The sequence below is a fragment of the Amblyomma mixtum genome, chromosome 2, assembly GCF_055824585.1.
Source record: "Amblyomma mixtum isolate Tamu chromosome 2, ASM5582458v1, whole genome shotgun sequence".
In the NCBI taxonomy this organism is placed as follows: domain Eukaryota; kingdom Metazoa; phylum Arthropoda; class Arachnida; order Ixodida; family Ixodidae; genus Amblyomma; species Amblyomma mixtum.
Window position 1 is genome coordinate 81,479,302 of NC_143013.1, and position 16,749 is coordinate 81,496,050.

At 48.6% G+C, this 16,749-nt stretch overlaps 1 protein-coding gene across 1 annotated transcript in view; it reads right to left on the reverse strand.

Annotated features, from left to right (window-relative positions):
* LOC149359893 (uncharacterized) overlaps window positions 1-9,294 on the reverse strand; it is a 17,745-nt gene extending 8,451 nt beyond the window's left edge. Inside the window, exons 1-4 of the mRNA XM_089572025.1 lie at window positions 9,137-9,294; window positions 7,097-7,257; window positions 4,545-4,618; window positions 3,564-3,644 (exon numbers count right to left, since the gene is read on the reverse strand). Coding sequence (XP_089428151.1) covers window positions 3,564-3,644; window positions 4,545-4,618; window positions 7,097-7,257; window positions 9,137-9,238 — 418 coding nt within the window. The 5' untranslated portion in view covers window positions 9,239-9,294. The remainder of the gene's footprint in view (window positions 1-3,563; window positions 3,645-4,544; window positions 4,619-7,096; window positions 7,258-9,136) is intronic.
* Between the last annotated feature and the right edge of the window lie 7,455 nt (window positions 9,295-16,749).

Below are 16,749 nucleotides of genomic sequence, written 5' to 3' on the forward strand. Positions count from 1 at the left end.
GTTAGGTGGGTGGATGAGGTTAAGAAGTCTGAGAGAGAGAGAGAGACTCTTTAATGAAGAGCAGAGAATTTAGCCGGCGTTAAAAAATCGCTGGCATGCTACTCTGGCATGCTACTCTGGCATGCTACTCTGGAATTTGGGAGATAAAGACAGAAGGAGAGCAGAGCGGAAGAGGTAAAAAAAAGAAGATAAAATGCGGCCATGAAATGGGTACTAAGGATGCAATGGCGAGTATTGATGTAACCTATGGAGTGATGGAGTGCATAGTCCGTCAAATGGGCTGACGAAGTTCACTGCATGAAGAATGCATGAAGGTAACGTGCAAGTGAATTTAAAGCTGCGGGTATAAGGAGGCCGCAGCTGGCTCAGGACTGGATTAATTTAGAGAGATGTGGGAGAGGCCATTGCCCTGCAGTGGACGTAGTGAGGCTGATGATAATAATGCGCATTTTTTTGTTTTGCTGCGTTCAAGAAAACGGGCCTCTACTGCGTGCAAAATTCTGATCGCAAATCATGCATTTTCTGTGATGTGCTCCCAGGCTAGACACCGATTTTTGCAGCAAAATGGGCCCTGGGGTCTTTTAAGATGGAGGTCACTTTTCTTAGGCTTTACTGTTCGGTTATTTGTAATTTTCCTCAAAATATTTATTCTGCAGCGCAACCTCTTAAAAAATACGGAGGGCACTTATAAGGACTACTTGCTGTGAATGCGAAAGCTGATCTGTTCGTGCCACCCGAATGGAAGTCGATGAAGACGAAGATACCCAAACCTGGCGCGAGGGACTGACAGTTTAGCGTTGGCGGTTTTGTCCTGCGATAATGGCGTTGCGCTCTAATGAAGTATAGGACGACCCTACTAATCAAACCACTCCCCAAAAACGTGCATCCCATAAAGCATGAGGGTAGAAGATAAGCACGAGCAAAGCCTTACATAATAAACACGGACAGTGCGCTGGAACACTTTATGTAGACGCGGCAAAATACAAACATATGAATGTCTTCGCAAATGTGACATGTGAACGAGGTTGGCGACCACATCGTCTCGGCAACAATCAAAACGAAATCCTCTGAAACGGCAGAAGAGGTAGCTATAGCCCTCACCATAGCGCTTACCCAAGAGAGCATCATTCTCAGTGACTACAAAAAGGCTATCAATAATTTCGCAAAAGAGCGAATTACAAGCACCTCCCTTAGAATCGTTAACGCTACCAAATTCTCACCAAATTATTCTGAACTGATATGGGTCCCAGCCCATTCGGGGAATCCGGGGAACATGGCAGCCCACAATAAAGCCAGAGGTTCCGTCGACCGGGCAGTGGATGAGTCTGGCTCCCTGAATTTCACGAAGGACTCCATGATCACATATCATGATCTCACCAATCATTTTAAACTAGAGAGAAAAACTCCCCCCCCCCCCCCCCCCCCCCGGACAAAAGCCCGACTAAAGAACAAGAGGTTACGTGGCGCCGTCTACTGACGAGATCGATACGCACCCCATCACTCCTCGCGCACATTTATCCGGATATATACAACCCAAATTGTAAACACTGTGGCCAACAAGCCAACTACGATCGTCGCATCCTGTGGGATTGTAAAATAGTCACCTCCGGGTGCTCTAGTTGCCGCTCCTTCTACTGGCTAGCGGTGGGATACCATGCTGGCTAGCTCTGACCTCAGAACGCAAGTTTTGGCGGTGGTGTGGGCTGACAAAGTCGTCGAAGGCTATGTACTCTACCAAGTTATTCACGGCGAACAAAATGTTTTACAATCAATCTAATGAAGTGACCGGCGAAGTTCGCGCCGGCCTGGATTTGAAACCCACATCGCAAAGAATTTTATTTTCTTTTTTTCGCAATGATGTAGGCATTGCCGATGACGTCATGAAGTCACGTGGTTATTTTGCTCCGTTTCTCGTGGACGGTTGGCCAACGCCGGGTTTTCTGACTCATGAGCCATATCATGTTTTTGCATTGATACATGCATGACAGAAGATATTTCCATTCCTTTTTAAATACATAGCCTCCGCGGTGGCTCAGTGGTTATGGTGCTCGGCTGCTGACCCGAAAGACGCGGGTGCGATCCCGGCCGCGGCGGTTGAATTTCTTTGGAGGAGAAATTCTAGAGGCCGGTGTGCTGTGCGACGTCAGTGCAGGTTAAAGAACCCCAGGTGGTCGAAATTTCCGGAGCCCTCCACTACGGCGTCTCTCATAGCCTTAGTCGCTTTGGGACGTTAAACCCCATAAACCAACCAACCTAAATACATAGAGGCCAGTAGCGGTGAGCTTCGAGAAAGCATTCAGAAAGAACTTTATGCATGATACTGCTGCATTTTTTTTTTGCCGGTACATACTAAAATACACCAAGATCTACAGTACGTTTGAATCTACAGTGACAAACTGGGTTTTTGCTCTGGGTTGACGATCATATATGCACCTTGAATGTGTACCAACAATTTAATGCGACATGTGGCGGACGGTTTTTGGGCGGGACATGTGGCGGACGCCACATGTCCCGCCCAAAAAACCGGCAGCCCAGAGAAAAGGCCCAGGGCGTCGTGTACAAAATTCCGTGTTCCGTCTGCCCGGCGTCGTACATAGGGGAAACGAAGAACTTCGCGGAAAGGATGAACCAACACAAAGCGGACGTCCGTCACATGAATCGTCAACGCAGCGCCGTGGCCGAACACTGTGAAGGGTGTGACCACCCAATTGACTTCGACAGCACCATTGTATTGGAAACGGAAGCTAACCCACGCAGGAGGCTTCTACTCGAGTCGTGGCACATACAGCAAACACGAGAGAATGTTAATCGTTCCCTGGGGACTCTCCCCTCATCCTACGTCCATGGGCTGCGGCCATTGACCCGCAGGTCCTCCACACAGGGGCTTAAAAAGCCAAGCTGCGCTCGCCCGTAGTCACACCGTGAAGAAGGGGCCGAGCCGGTCCCGAAACGTCGTGTTTTTCCTGTATTTTACTTGGTTGGCGTCACTTACCTTCTCCTAACATTAAATTTCCCAACCAGACAGACTTCTGTCGAATGTTTTCTTTTGAGTTGAACTGAGCACGACTGTATGCTTTTTGGTTTTGTGCTGATGAGGAAAAGAGCAGCAGGTAAAAAAAAAAAAAATCTATAAAAATTGAAACAGACACTGCTTTGATTGTGAGGGAGTCTTTTATCTCTTTTCCCGCCGCGGTGGCTGAGTGGTTACGGCGCTCGGTTGCTGACCCGAAAGACGCGGTTTCGATCCCGGGCGCGGCGGCCGAATTTCGATGAAGGCGAAATTCGAGAGGCCCGTGTACTGTGCGATGTCAGTGCACGTTAAAGAACCCCAGGCGGTCGAAATTTCCGGAGCCCTTCACTACGACGTCCCACATAGCCTGAGTTGCTTTGGGACGTTAAACCCTAATAAACCAATCTTTCATGTCTTTTCGTGTACTAAACGGCGGCCGTGTTAATTTACTAAGTGTTCTGCGCGTTCATGTACTAAAACTTGGCATGCGCAAACAAAGTGGATTAAAGAAGCGACAATGTTCGAAATGGGAAGCAGGCTGTACGAAACTCACTGCTGACGTAAGGATGCCTCAGGATCTTGCAGGTGTTGCAGTCCACGTAGTCGATTGGCAGGTCGATCTCCAATTCCCCAGCTGGAGGAGTTTGATAATTTGAATTAAAAGCGGCGTCACGTTCTCAAGCTGAAATGCTTAGTATATCATTGTAAATATCAGTGCATTAGAATAGTGGCTTGATGAGTCACGCGTCTCCCCCGTGAACGCACGTTCAAGAAACTCTGGTGGTCGCAAATTAATCCGGAGCCGTCTAGTTCCGCGTTCCTCGCAGCCCACAGTGTTTATTTTGCGCAGCCAAATCTACAGCAGCGTCGCGACGCGCGCTAACTAGTGGAAAAGCTTATAGTCAACTGTGATAGTTGTCCTCCTTGTTGTCCTCCGTTTAAATCCTTTTCGGAGCAGAGAGAATACGTTCACAAATACTGTACGGAATCGTTTTAAGCAGCAGCAGGCGTGCTCCAGTTATAATATTTGATCTACAAGCCAGTTGGCGCACACATATGCTTAGTGATTAGTGACCTTGATGTTGAAGACTATTTAGTCAGCTTTGTAATTGGAGAAAAGAAAGAAAAACTTACGCACTGACTTTTCTGACAGGACGGCTGCTTTGAAGTCCGCTTGTAACTCCTTATTTTTGAGTGCCTGCGTCTGTCTGTCGTCTGTCCGTCCGAAAAATATTTATAGAGCTAATATAGAGTTACGAAATTTTGGTCAATTGTATAATTTTTTTGCGCGTTCGTCGGCTGTCTCGCCACGTTTACTATACGCCCTCCATTCTTTGCAAAAGCCCGGAAGCACCTACTAAAAGAAAAAAAAAACTGTTTCGCTAATATTGTATTAAAAGATGTCCGCCACGAAATGCGTGATTTATTACAGTTTTAGTTTCTGGTCAAGACTATTCAGCAATGCACCACTACACGTAGTTTGTCTTGCTGTAATGCTGCAACAGAATATCAGAGTGCGGCAGTCCACACTTACCTTCTGTCGGTGATACTCGGAGGGCGTTTTGATGCTTGTAACCTTGAAAGGAGACAAGCCTAACGTAGATGTCCCTGAGGAAGAAAGGAAGAAAAAAAATAAAGATAGAATATATGGTAGGGGGGAAGAATGCTAATGTAAACATGTCGCTCGTGCACTACACGCGATCACTCCATTGCGCATATGCTATTCGTACCTCTACGCAAAGCTTCGCTCTCTCTAATCTCTTTACGATGAACTCGCGGCTAGTAATCAGCGTGCTTGCACGAAGAGGAAAAGAGCGATTGAGAGAATCAGGCAGACCGGAAGAAGGAAAAAAGACGACGAGTGCCGAGGCCTTCGGTGTTTCGGTGTTTTCCTTCTGCGCGGAATGCATTGTAATGGTATACGCCGAAGATACTTTGTTCTCTCGCGAGACACGCGTAAACGGTGTGGGAGGGGATGCGCGGCCTCGTACGCCCGTGAGCAAAACAGGCTCTCTCCCTATTTGAACATCATTTTCCCTCTCAAATTACAGAGCTGCCATTGACCTTTGTAGCTTCTGGTGCTTCTTTGGAGCCAAATTAAGCACACACACACACACACACACACACACACACACACACACACACACACACACACACACACACACACACACACACACACACACACACACACACACACACACACACACACACACACACACACACACACACACACACACACACACACACACACACACACACACACACACACACACACACACACACACACACACACACACACACACACACACACACACACACACACACACACACACACACACACACACACACACACACACACACACACACACACACACACACACACACACACACACACACACACACACACACACACACACACACACACACACACACACACACACACACACACACACACACACACACACACACACACACACACACACACACACACACACACACACACACACACACACACACACACACACACACACACACACACACACACACACACACACACACACACACACACACACACACACACACACACACACACACACACACACACACACACACACACACACACACACACACACACACACACACACACACACACACACACACACACACACACACACACACACACACACACACACACACACACACACACACACACACACACACACACACACACACACACACACACACACACACACACACACACACACACACACACACACACACACACACACACACACACACACACACACACACACACACACACACACACACACACACACACACACACACACACACACACACACACACACACACACACACACACACACACACACACACACACACACACACACACACACACACACACACACACACACACACACACACACACACACACACACACACACACACACACACACACACACACACACACACACACACACACACACACACACACACACACACACACACACACACACACACACACACACACACACACACACACACACACACACACACACACACACACACACACACACACACACACACACACACACACACACACGCGCGAAAGCTGCATGCAACTGGGGCAGAAATGCATTCCCATAGACTGGCCATAGAAGCCCCTTTCTTCTCGCGAAATTCTGGCGTTCAAGCCCCAAAGTGCATTTCTGTAATAAAAACGTATATTGACATATGACGGACGCCAACAGTAATAGAAATCAAGGAAAGCTTAGGGGAATGCTTTACGTTTGCAGTTTGTGGCGTTGATCAAAGGGAAACTAGTAGTGTAATGATTTTTTTACCTGAGAGATAAGTGATTTGAAAGCAGAAGGAAAGACAGCCGCATGCCGCCAGTTGGATCCGAACCCACGACTTTCGTCGCGGTGGCTCAGTGGTTATGGCGCTCGGCCGCTGACCCGAAATACGCTGGTTCGATCCCGGCCGCGGCGGTCGAATTTCTATGGAGGCGAAATTCTAGACGCCCGTATACTGTGCGATGTCAGTGCACGTTAAAGAACCTCAGGTGGTCGAAATTTTGAGTCGCTTAGGGACGTAAACCAACCAAGACCGAACCAAACCAAAACCAGTAAACCAAACCAAGTGACCTATGGCGCTGGCTGTTCAACCTTCAACTTTCCAGTGTATTTGTGTTGCGTGGGCCATCCTCGTCAATAGCGGCGCGGACGTAGAACGTCCAGTCATATCGCAAGTTCCAAGCGCATGGCCGAGTGGAACGCGATAGAAAGGTGAGGGAAGCAGCTGTTCGAAAACCCCCTCGTGCTACTATGGCATCTAGACTGTCGAAGACTGCCGACTCCCGTCATATGTGTGTCATAGCGAACGTCTCATTTCCATAGCCCTGTTTGCTCAACAGTGACAGATTCTTCAGTTATCGACCGCTACTGCAGTTATGGTAATGAGGAATCGGTCATTTTTGTCTCACGGGTGTGCAGATGCAGAGAAGCGTTTCAGCAAGGATGAAGCGTGAGAAATGCAAGCGCCTTTAGTGACGGCGCCGATGCTCACTTCTTGTCGTGGTCGCCGAACTCCACCCTGACGCTGGTGGCGTTGTTGACGTACGGGGCCTCCGTGCTGTGGAACCGGACGCAATTGGCCGTCACGCCGAAGAACGGGTCCGCTTCGTACGACCGGTACGCCACGTACCACGAATGCTTGAGCGGGAAGCACTGCACGGAAAAACAGTGGGTGTCCAGGATTGGCGGCAACGCCTCTAAAAGCGCTGCTGGAACGCGTTCGCTAGCGAAAGGGAACTGCTTACCGTACGCGGCAGTGTGTGGAAGATGTCAGACCAATCTTCCGGCAACGGTGTTACGGTTTGTGTGTACTTTGCATTAACTGTTGCAGGCAGTTTTCAATCTGTATTTTTTTGTAGCGTGATCTACATTGGCCACAGTCTCGCCGTTTCGCATGCTTCCTCCGTCGACCATACTACGCATGCGCGAGGAGCTAGTGACGTCACTGGGCACAGCTGGCGCGCCTCGTCGAGCGCGCTCGCCGCTGCCACTGCTGCCGCCGGTTCATAGCCACGTGACGTCAGCTAAGCCACTGCCAATTTTTTTTGTCACCATTTGTTCTTTATAGCCGCCGCGGTGGCTCAGTGGTTATGGCACTCGGCTGCTGACCCGAAAGACGCGGGTTCGATCCCGGCCGCGGCGGTCGAATTTCGATGGAGGCGAAATTCTAGAGGCCCGTGTACTATGCGATGTCAGTGCGCGTTAGACAATCCCAGTTGGTCGAAATTTCCGGAGCCCTCCACTACGGCGTCTCTCATAGCCTGAGTCGCTTTGGGACGTTAAACCCCCATAAACCATAAAAACCTTTGTTCTTTGTAACCTGATTTGGTTTTTAAACACCATTGTAAACAGCAAAGGTCGTTAACAGCTTTGCCTTTTGAAGTCGAAAATGAAGTTCGAAAGGTTTATTGGTATTTAACGTCCCAAAGCAACTCAGGCTATGAGGGACGCAGTAGTGAAGGGCTCCGGAAATTTCGACTGCATCGCACAGTACACGGGCCTCTAGAAGTTAGCCACCATCGAAATTCGACTGCCGTGGCCGGGATCGAGCCCACGTCTTTCGGGTCAGCAGCCGAGCGCCATAACCACTGGGCCACCACGGCGGATTGGAAAGGAATGGCGGGGTCTGGAGACCTACTTTTGTTGACGGATGAGCGTTATCGCTCCTACAAGGAGCGGCAGACTACGATTTTCTATTCGGCGGCACAGCTGTATGACAGCTTCTCGCTGTACATAAAAGAGAACTACTTCCTTGTAGTTAACTGTTTATTACTTTTACTACGCTTAAAATGTATAAGCATGTACTGACATGGTGCCGATATATGCGTTTTTTTTTTAACCACGGCACCCATATTTTTTTCTTCGTAGTTAAGAAACAGCAAGGAATGCTTTTATCGTGCTTGAATTTACTTTAATAAGTGGGTTCAACCAGCTGGTACAAATGCGAAGAGCGCAAACGATCTCGGCTGTTCTAAGTGCAAAGGCGAGATGCGTGAATTTCTGCTAGCAGTGTCAAGAAAGGGAACGCTCGCTAAAACCACCGTCAGCCTTCAACTGATTGTTTTAGGAAAGGACAGTGAAACAAGATCGTGCTTTTGTGTGACGTACAGTCTTTGTCAAAAGTAACCAGGCTCCATGGTTTGCTTCTAGCTCGTACAGTGGAATCGTTACAGCTTCCCTGAAGCTGAAATGGTCGTTAAAGGTAAGGACTGGGGGTCTTCTTACCTTCCAACACTTTTTGATCTTTAGGAAAGCCACAAGGGCTCCATTATACAAGCTAGAAGCAAACCACGCAGCCTGGCTACTTTTGACAAAGACTGTATACAATCCAGTCCGCTGACGCTCGGCGTTCGTATTCGCTTTCGGGCGATATACCTGTCTGATAGAAGGAGTGCGAATCAATATGCGTATTAAGGATAGATATTTACGATTATTTAGGATAAAAACGTAGGATTCAGGATAAATATTAGCAAAAGAGTGCCGCATGTCACCACCCGAGAACAGCGCATTCTAGCAAACCACATCAACTTACTTTTCCGTCATCTTGAAATTCTCCCAACTCAGGGTCTCTCACGTCGAACTGCGCCTCGGCGGCGAGAAACGCGCAGGCCGATATCAACAGGCACCTCCACATGGCGATCGCGCGAGCGTTCTTTTCCTTTCTGGCTGCGGGCGTTCGCGTCGGCGCCGTTTTTATTTTCCCCCATTCGCCGCCGCATTGCGCGTATAGTGCGCATAAACACGCATGCGGAGGCAAATACACCGGAAAGCGAAACAAAGTAAAAGGCGCAAAGTACTTCACAACAGCAGCGTCCCTCGGAAGACGGCTAGAAATGGAGAGAACTGCAAGGTCATCATAGCGCTACTGTAGCATTACCACTTCGTGGGCGTGTCTCGGCTTTGCGAGAGAGTGGGGTTGTCTTAAGGTCGTTGTCGCGGAGCCGTCGAAACGCACGCTGATAGCCATGCCCAAGGCTATTACTATACGTTGCTTTCGCTTTTCTCCAAATGGACCGGCCTTTCGGTATCCGCCTAACTAATCCTTTCTCCGGCGCGCCGTGTTTTTTTATGGCTAGGTAGGAGAATGTATGTCAAGTGCACGTGGCCGCGATTTGCTTACGCAGTCTCCCTTGCCCTTGTTGTTATGTTTAGCAGCAACGCTTTGTACCGCATTGGGGTGTATTCAGGCATCCTGCGATTTCACAGCGATAGCTATGCAGGGAACGGTGCCCGGTTTTGCGGCGTCGGCGTAAAACTGCGCCACACTGATTGGCCAGCATGCTACGACGCCTCGCAGGACATAATTGCAACACGTCATTCTGAGTGATTCGGTTTGGCTTGGTTTATGTTTTTTTATTGCGAAAGCAATACTATACGCCAGGTCTAAACGCTCGTCGCGTGGTCCGTGGACCCCCCTGCTCCTCGAGGAGCCGCCGCCGCGCCTAACAGAAGGTGTGACGTCAGCCTCGCCGTTGCTATGGCGACGCGTGACGTTAGCTTGCTCTCTCCACGGCAGCCAGGAGGAGCCGGTCGTGCCGCGCTCCTCGAGGAGTCTCGCCATGGAAGTCACGGACGAAGAGTCTGTATCTGAATCTAGTTGCTCTACTGCTTCTGAACAGTTTAACTCTAAGGCGACAGCCAAGCAAGCTAGGAAGAATGCAAGAAAGAGGTTACAACGTGCCCAAGAAGCGGAAGAACCATGAGAAGAACGACTGCGGAAACGACGAGAAGCCGAAGCAGCTAACCGAGCTGTATCGAGTTCAGAAGCTGGTCAACAAAAATAGCGCATGCAGGAACAGAACAAGGAGAAGCAAGGACACACATGAGCGCTAACTTCCAACAGTTTATTGTGAACCGCAGGGCGGTAAATAAACTGTTGGAAGTTAGCAAGCAAGTTCACAATAAACTGTTGGAAGTTAGCGCTCGTGTGTGTCCTTGCTTGTCCTTGTTCTGTTCCTTCGCTATTTTTGTTGACATGTGTTACCAACAAGCCCAAGCTGCCACCTTAATCAGAAGCTGGGATTAGGCAAGCTGAACGGAATGAAGCTAAACGGTAACAACGTGCCCAGAAAACAGAGGAACAATGAGGAGAACGTTTGCGAACACGACGAGAATCAGAAGCAGCTAAGCCAGCTAAGCTTTCGCAACCAAGCAGGTTTAACCAGAGCTCAACCACACCATTTTTTTTCTCTTTGTTACGGCCAGCATTCTGCTTTGTCTGTACGCGGCTGTGATTATGCTGTGCCTTTGGTTTCCTGTTCTTTTTAGTTTTATTTTTTACCGCTATATTTTTCTCTTTAAATTTTTTTCTTCGGGGTATTTAGCTCCTTTTTATTTATCCTGAATTGGCGTTCAGCCTGGCAAAGCGTTGGTGGTCCGGCCTCCCTCTTTCTTTTATGTTATTTTTACATTTTCTGAGAGCACCAATGAAACGGCAAAAGGTAAAAGCCCCAACGTCCCAAAGCGACTGGGGCTATGGGGGACGCCTTTAGTGGAGGGCTTCGGATAATGTCGACCACCTGGGGTTTTTAAACATGCACTGACATCGGACAGTGCAGGGGTCTCAGCATTTCACCTCCATCGAAATGCGACCGCCGCGGGCGGGTTCGAACCCGTGCCTTTCGGGTCAGCTGCCGTTGCTGAATGATTCGAACACAGTGACCTTGTGAGTGACAGCATAGTGACGTCACGTGCGCTCTACCAGAGAAGAAGGCAGCTAATAATGAATAAGCGATTTTGTACTCACCACTCCAAATAGCTGTCGCTGAATCTCGCGTTACACAAAGGTATAACCGTCCGGTGAGTTTTTTCGTTGTGTGAACACCTTGTTTCACAAGAAAAAAATGCGACAGTGGGGAGGAATGGACGTACACTAGTTCGTAGCGGTGTGCCATAAAAGTTTATCTGACACCGCTGAAGCATGTGTTCAGCTACCAGAATAGGAAACTGATTCGCAGAATAGGAAGCCAATTCGAAATGTAGAGATTAGCCATTAGTCCAGAGTGATAGTTGTCAAAGCGGTCAGAAGATCGGTTGGACTTCAACTATAGTGGCATTCATATTAAAAGCATACATGAGCAATAACGCAATCTGTGGGGTATGAGCTCCTAGATTTTCGTTGTGAGTTTTTATTTTCCAAAGCTGGGAGGTTCACGTACGCCGCAGTGGAATTGTCTCCAGATTCATTTGACCACCTGCACCTCTTCAATGCAGACCGAAATAACTATACCTAGATGTCTTCGCATCCATCCTCAATGAAATACCGCCGCAGCAGCCGGAATATAACCTGGAAACCCGTGACTCACATACAAGAGTTCAAGGCATTGAACATGCGTGTCCGTTGGGCAGAGTCGCAGCCTAACCGATCTCAATCGCGCTAATAGAAGTGGCTGAATCGCAGCTTAAATTTCACATGGCTTGAGAGCAATTTCATGAATGGTATCGCTCCTCCCCGCGCCCCATTTCTCAAGGAGAAATTATCCCTACCCAGAAATTTTCCACTCCGGATCTGCATTATCTCTCATTTCTCATTTTTTACAATCATAAAAGTTCAAGAGATGCATCGTGCAAACACAAGGCATTTTTTGAACTCGCTCTGGAATTGGAAGCAATTTTCGACGCTTTCACAGCTGTGTACCTGCAAGTCCATCTTAGCACCAAGTTCATGTCTTCATCGATCCTCCAGGGGCACCCAAGCAACTAGTACCCATCAGCTCCTATACCCTGTGCCCATACGTATTCATTGGGTGCAGGCCCATACCAACGCTCTTGGCGCGTGATACAGACACCCCTTCGCCTCCACCTCCCCTACCCCCAACTTCACGGACCCGACCATCCCTAGCTAGCACCCTCGTTTACATACACCCTTCCCTGCAGGCTTACTCGGGTAGATCGAGGAAGTCTCTCTCAGAACTCAGGGTTGGAGTGGCTGGCTCTTTTACCTCGGCGGTTTGCGGACATACCACTAACTCCTCTAACTTCAGTACCACTAACTCCTCCTTTTGTTTTATCTACCTCCATTTTGTTCCCTTCTTGTTCCTTTATATCCGCTTTCCTACTTTCTATTATGCCATGTTGCCTGCCGTACGAAGAAAAAATGACTTTTAAAAAATATTAACGGACTTCCAGAAACACCTTTAACAAACAAATGCACTAAAAACAGCAGATGAGACCACCGGCGTACAGCTCTTGTAGTAACATCCTCGACCCTGATCTGTACCCGTGCTTACGTCACTTCTTTGGCGGTTGGGAGGCGCTGGTGACGCGGGTCGCTACAGTTTTGTTAAAGGGGCAGTGCAACGTTTTTGTCACTGCCGATATATCCCAGACACCAGAAGAAAAGAAATTAAATTCAAGTCTGAGCATGCAAACGAAAGTTATTCAACCTCGAAAATTAACAAAAAAATTCTCGGCTGATCGAAGCAATTCATGCGGTGGGGAAGGCATAGCGTGCGGGCTCCGATTTCGTGAGCACTTTGTATTGACGAACTGACAATTTATGTTTTCGTTTCCCTCCTGCGGTGGTTCAAATCTCCTGTCGTTTCGTGTGACTTGCCCCATGATCGTCAGATTGCATTTCCTTGCGCGGTGTACCCGCGTGCTCTTTCGTTTGGAAAGGGGTGAAGGTTGATGAAGACAACGATATCCAGAGCGCACGGCTAGCGGCTGGCAGTGGAAAAAAGGTGCTGCGATCGATGGCATATCGGTCTAAAGCAGCGCCACACGAAGCTGATGTTTTCGCGCCGCCAAGAGTTAGAATACCGCTCGAGGCAGTAAGTTTTTTTTTTTTTTCATTTCTGCTCCCACTTTCTCGGAGGCATGACGTCACACATGTGGGGTCCTCGCCCCGCTTCGTCCCCTTTAGGGTTTGTTTCCCCGCGGTGTCCTTTTTAGTTACCATAACTAACAAGGGAGGGCGCCGGCGTCGCAGTGACACGAGCGCCACGGATGTCATGACTATTGCACATGCGCGCGGGGGATACACTCCCTCGTGGGTTCGGAAACTCAACTCGCACGGACTGTTCGGCGCCGTACTCGCTTTCCGCCAGAGAGGCAAGGCCTCGTGGTGGGAACATTCTCCCGCCAGCTCGTCCCATCCGGCCTCGGAGTTTCTCTGTTGCCCTAGCCTGAGCGACCGTTCGCTCGTAATTAACCTTGCTGGGGCGTCGGACGACCGCGATTCCTTAGCGTATTTTTTTTTTTTTTTGCTGGCTGGCGTTATTGTTGTTGAAGCAATAAATGCCTTGTTTGTGTCAGCCAGAATGTTATTCCTTTGTTCAGAGCAAGGCCCGCATGGTCGGCGTGCGCTCGGTAGCGCGCTATCACGGGGTGGGTCGGCGGTCATGAACGGTGTCAGCCATGGTTAAGTTGGGAAAGCGCATTTATCCCAAATTCCAACCTCCCACACAATTCCTTCCTCCTTTCCCGTCAAAGTTACTCAATCTACACTCTGTGCGGTTATGGTTGGTAGCAAATTTGCTACAAACCGTAACCGCACCTTGCACACACGCAGCGGAAGTTGGATGCAGTTGTTGCCTTGCCAGGGCTGCACGTACTGCCGCGCATTTTGACGGCGTCGTTCCACGAACACGTCGCAGACAGGACACGTGCGACTAACAACAAAGGAACCGCGTTGTTTACTTGTAATTCCTTTTCCGTTAGATATACGTGCACAAGTCTTTCCATAAGGGGGGGGGGGGGGGGGGGGGGGGAGGGGGTCAAAGCTTCAGAGTATGCGCCCTCCTCCACGATGGCTACCAGTGGGGCCACATGCCCCTTGCCCCCAACTGAGCGCGCTTTAGGTAAGCTTGCAATGACACTATCATGTGGGAATATTAAAATCTGTAAAGAAGAAGTTAAAAGGAATTCTATTCTTGGAACAGCTTCGGAACACATTTTAGCCTTATGACTCCGCGGCATGCAACTGCTCGCCTTAGTAAGCTGAAATTCAAAAGGCAACGTCGTGGTTACTTCAAAAAAGCTGCATCTTGGTCATACAACTGCTGACGTTGAAGAGCGACGTAGGTGCTCGCGCCTCGTCATCTGTACGCCTTATGACGCTGCAAAAGGTGCTCGCAGTCAACACCCGGAAGAAATAGTTATCCTCGCTACGAGTAACCACCCTTCACACTATTATGTCCCTTTGGAGAGCTGCAGAGAATGTAAGCTTAAGTCGTTCCCCCAATACAAACGTTGTAGCTCGTTCTAGCAATGCGTGTCGTACCTAGAGGACGCTGGAGCGTGGTAGTTCATGAAACTCTGTTTATTACAAAACGAAGAACTGAACTGGCCGTGAAGAGGATTGTCGCCGCCCGGAGCTCTGTCTGCTGTTTCGCTCGCTCTCACCCGTCGTTTTCGTACTTCCAACCGTATGACTTGCTCTCTCGGTTCGCCTACACACCCAGCTAGGTACATAACTCAAACAAATAATTTAAACAAAACATGTGCACATTATCTTAATTCATAAGAAAGGAGATGTCAAGGACTTGAAGAATTACAGACCAATCAGCTTACTGTCCGTTGCCTACAAGGTATTTACTAAGGTAATCGCTAATAGAATCAGGACAACCTTGGACTTCAGTCAACCAAATGATCAGGCAGGCATTCGTAAAGGATACTCGACAATAGACCACATTCACACTATCAATCAGGTGATAGAGAAATGCGCAGAATATATAACCAACCCCTATATATAGCCTTCATTGATTACGAGAAAGCATTTGACTCAGTGGAAACCTCAGCTGTCGTGCAGGCATTGCGGAATCAGGGTGTAGAAGAGTGTTATGTGAAAATATTGGACTATATTTATAACGATTGCACAGCTACCATAGTTCTCTATAAAGTCATCAATAAAATTCCAATACGGAAAGGTGTCAGGCAGGGAGACACGATCTCGCCAGTGCTCTTCACTGCCTGCTTACAGGAGGTATTCCGGGGACTGGAATGGGAACAGTTGGGGATAAGAGTTAATGGAGAATACCTGAGTAATTTGCGATTCGCTGATGACATTGCTTTGCTAAGCCACTCAGGACAAGAACTGCAAAGCGTCATCAATCAGTTAGACAGGCAGAGCAGAACGGTGGGGCTAAGAATTAACATGCAGAAAACCAAAGTAATGTTCAACAGCCTAGCAAGGGAACAGCAGCTAGCAATTGGTAGTGAGGTGCTGGAAGTAGTAAGAGAATATGTCTCCTTAGGGCAGGTAGTTACCGCAGATCCGGATCACGAGAGGGAAATAACTAGAAGAATAAGAATGGGGTGGAGCGCATATGGCAGGTACTCTCAGATCATGAATGGTAGCTTACCAATATCCCTGAAGAGAAAAGTATACAACAGCTGTATCCTACCGGTATTCACCTATGGGGCAGAAACGTGGCGGCTAACAAAGAGGGTTCAGCTTAAGTTAAGAACAACGCAGCGAGCTATGGAACGGAAAATGATAGGTGCAACGTTAAGAGATCGGAAGAGGGCGGAGTGGGTGAGGGAACAAATGCGGGTTAATGACATCTTAGTTGAAACCAAGATGAAGAAATGGGCTTGGGCAGGGCATGTAATGCGAAGGCAAGATAACCACTGGTCCTTAAGGGTAACGGAGTGGATTCCAAGAGAAAGCAAACATAGCAGGGGACGGCAGAAAGTTAGGTGGGCGGATGAGATTAAGAAGTTTGCGGGGATTCAGTGGCGGCAACTGACAAAGGACAGGATTAATTGGAGAGACATGGGAGAGGCCTTTGCCCTGCAGTGGGTGAAGTCAGGCTGATGATGATGATGATGATGTGCACTCAATGCAAAAAAAAAAAAAAAAAAAAAAAAAACAGAACCAGATGAACCAGCAACAAAGGCGATGTGTAGCGTTGACTACGACAGTTTGAACCACTTAAATTTACCGCCGTACTGCCTGTAATGGTCGTGTGGCGCCGCCTCGCGTCAACTTTGTTAAAGTGAGGCGCTCTTGCGTGACTGACGTGGCGGCGGCTGGCTTCGAGCATAGCATATGGTCGGTTTCGTCAAGCGCCCGTGCTTCGGTTTTTCTGACCTCGTGTTTGCATTCCTGCCTTTGGGACCACATTAAGTGCTTGGAAATTGAAAAAAAAAGAGAGTAGGAATAAGTGGGATTAAATTACGATCGCAACCTTCAAAACGCCG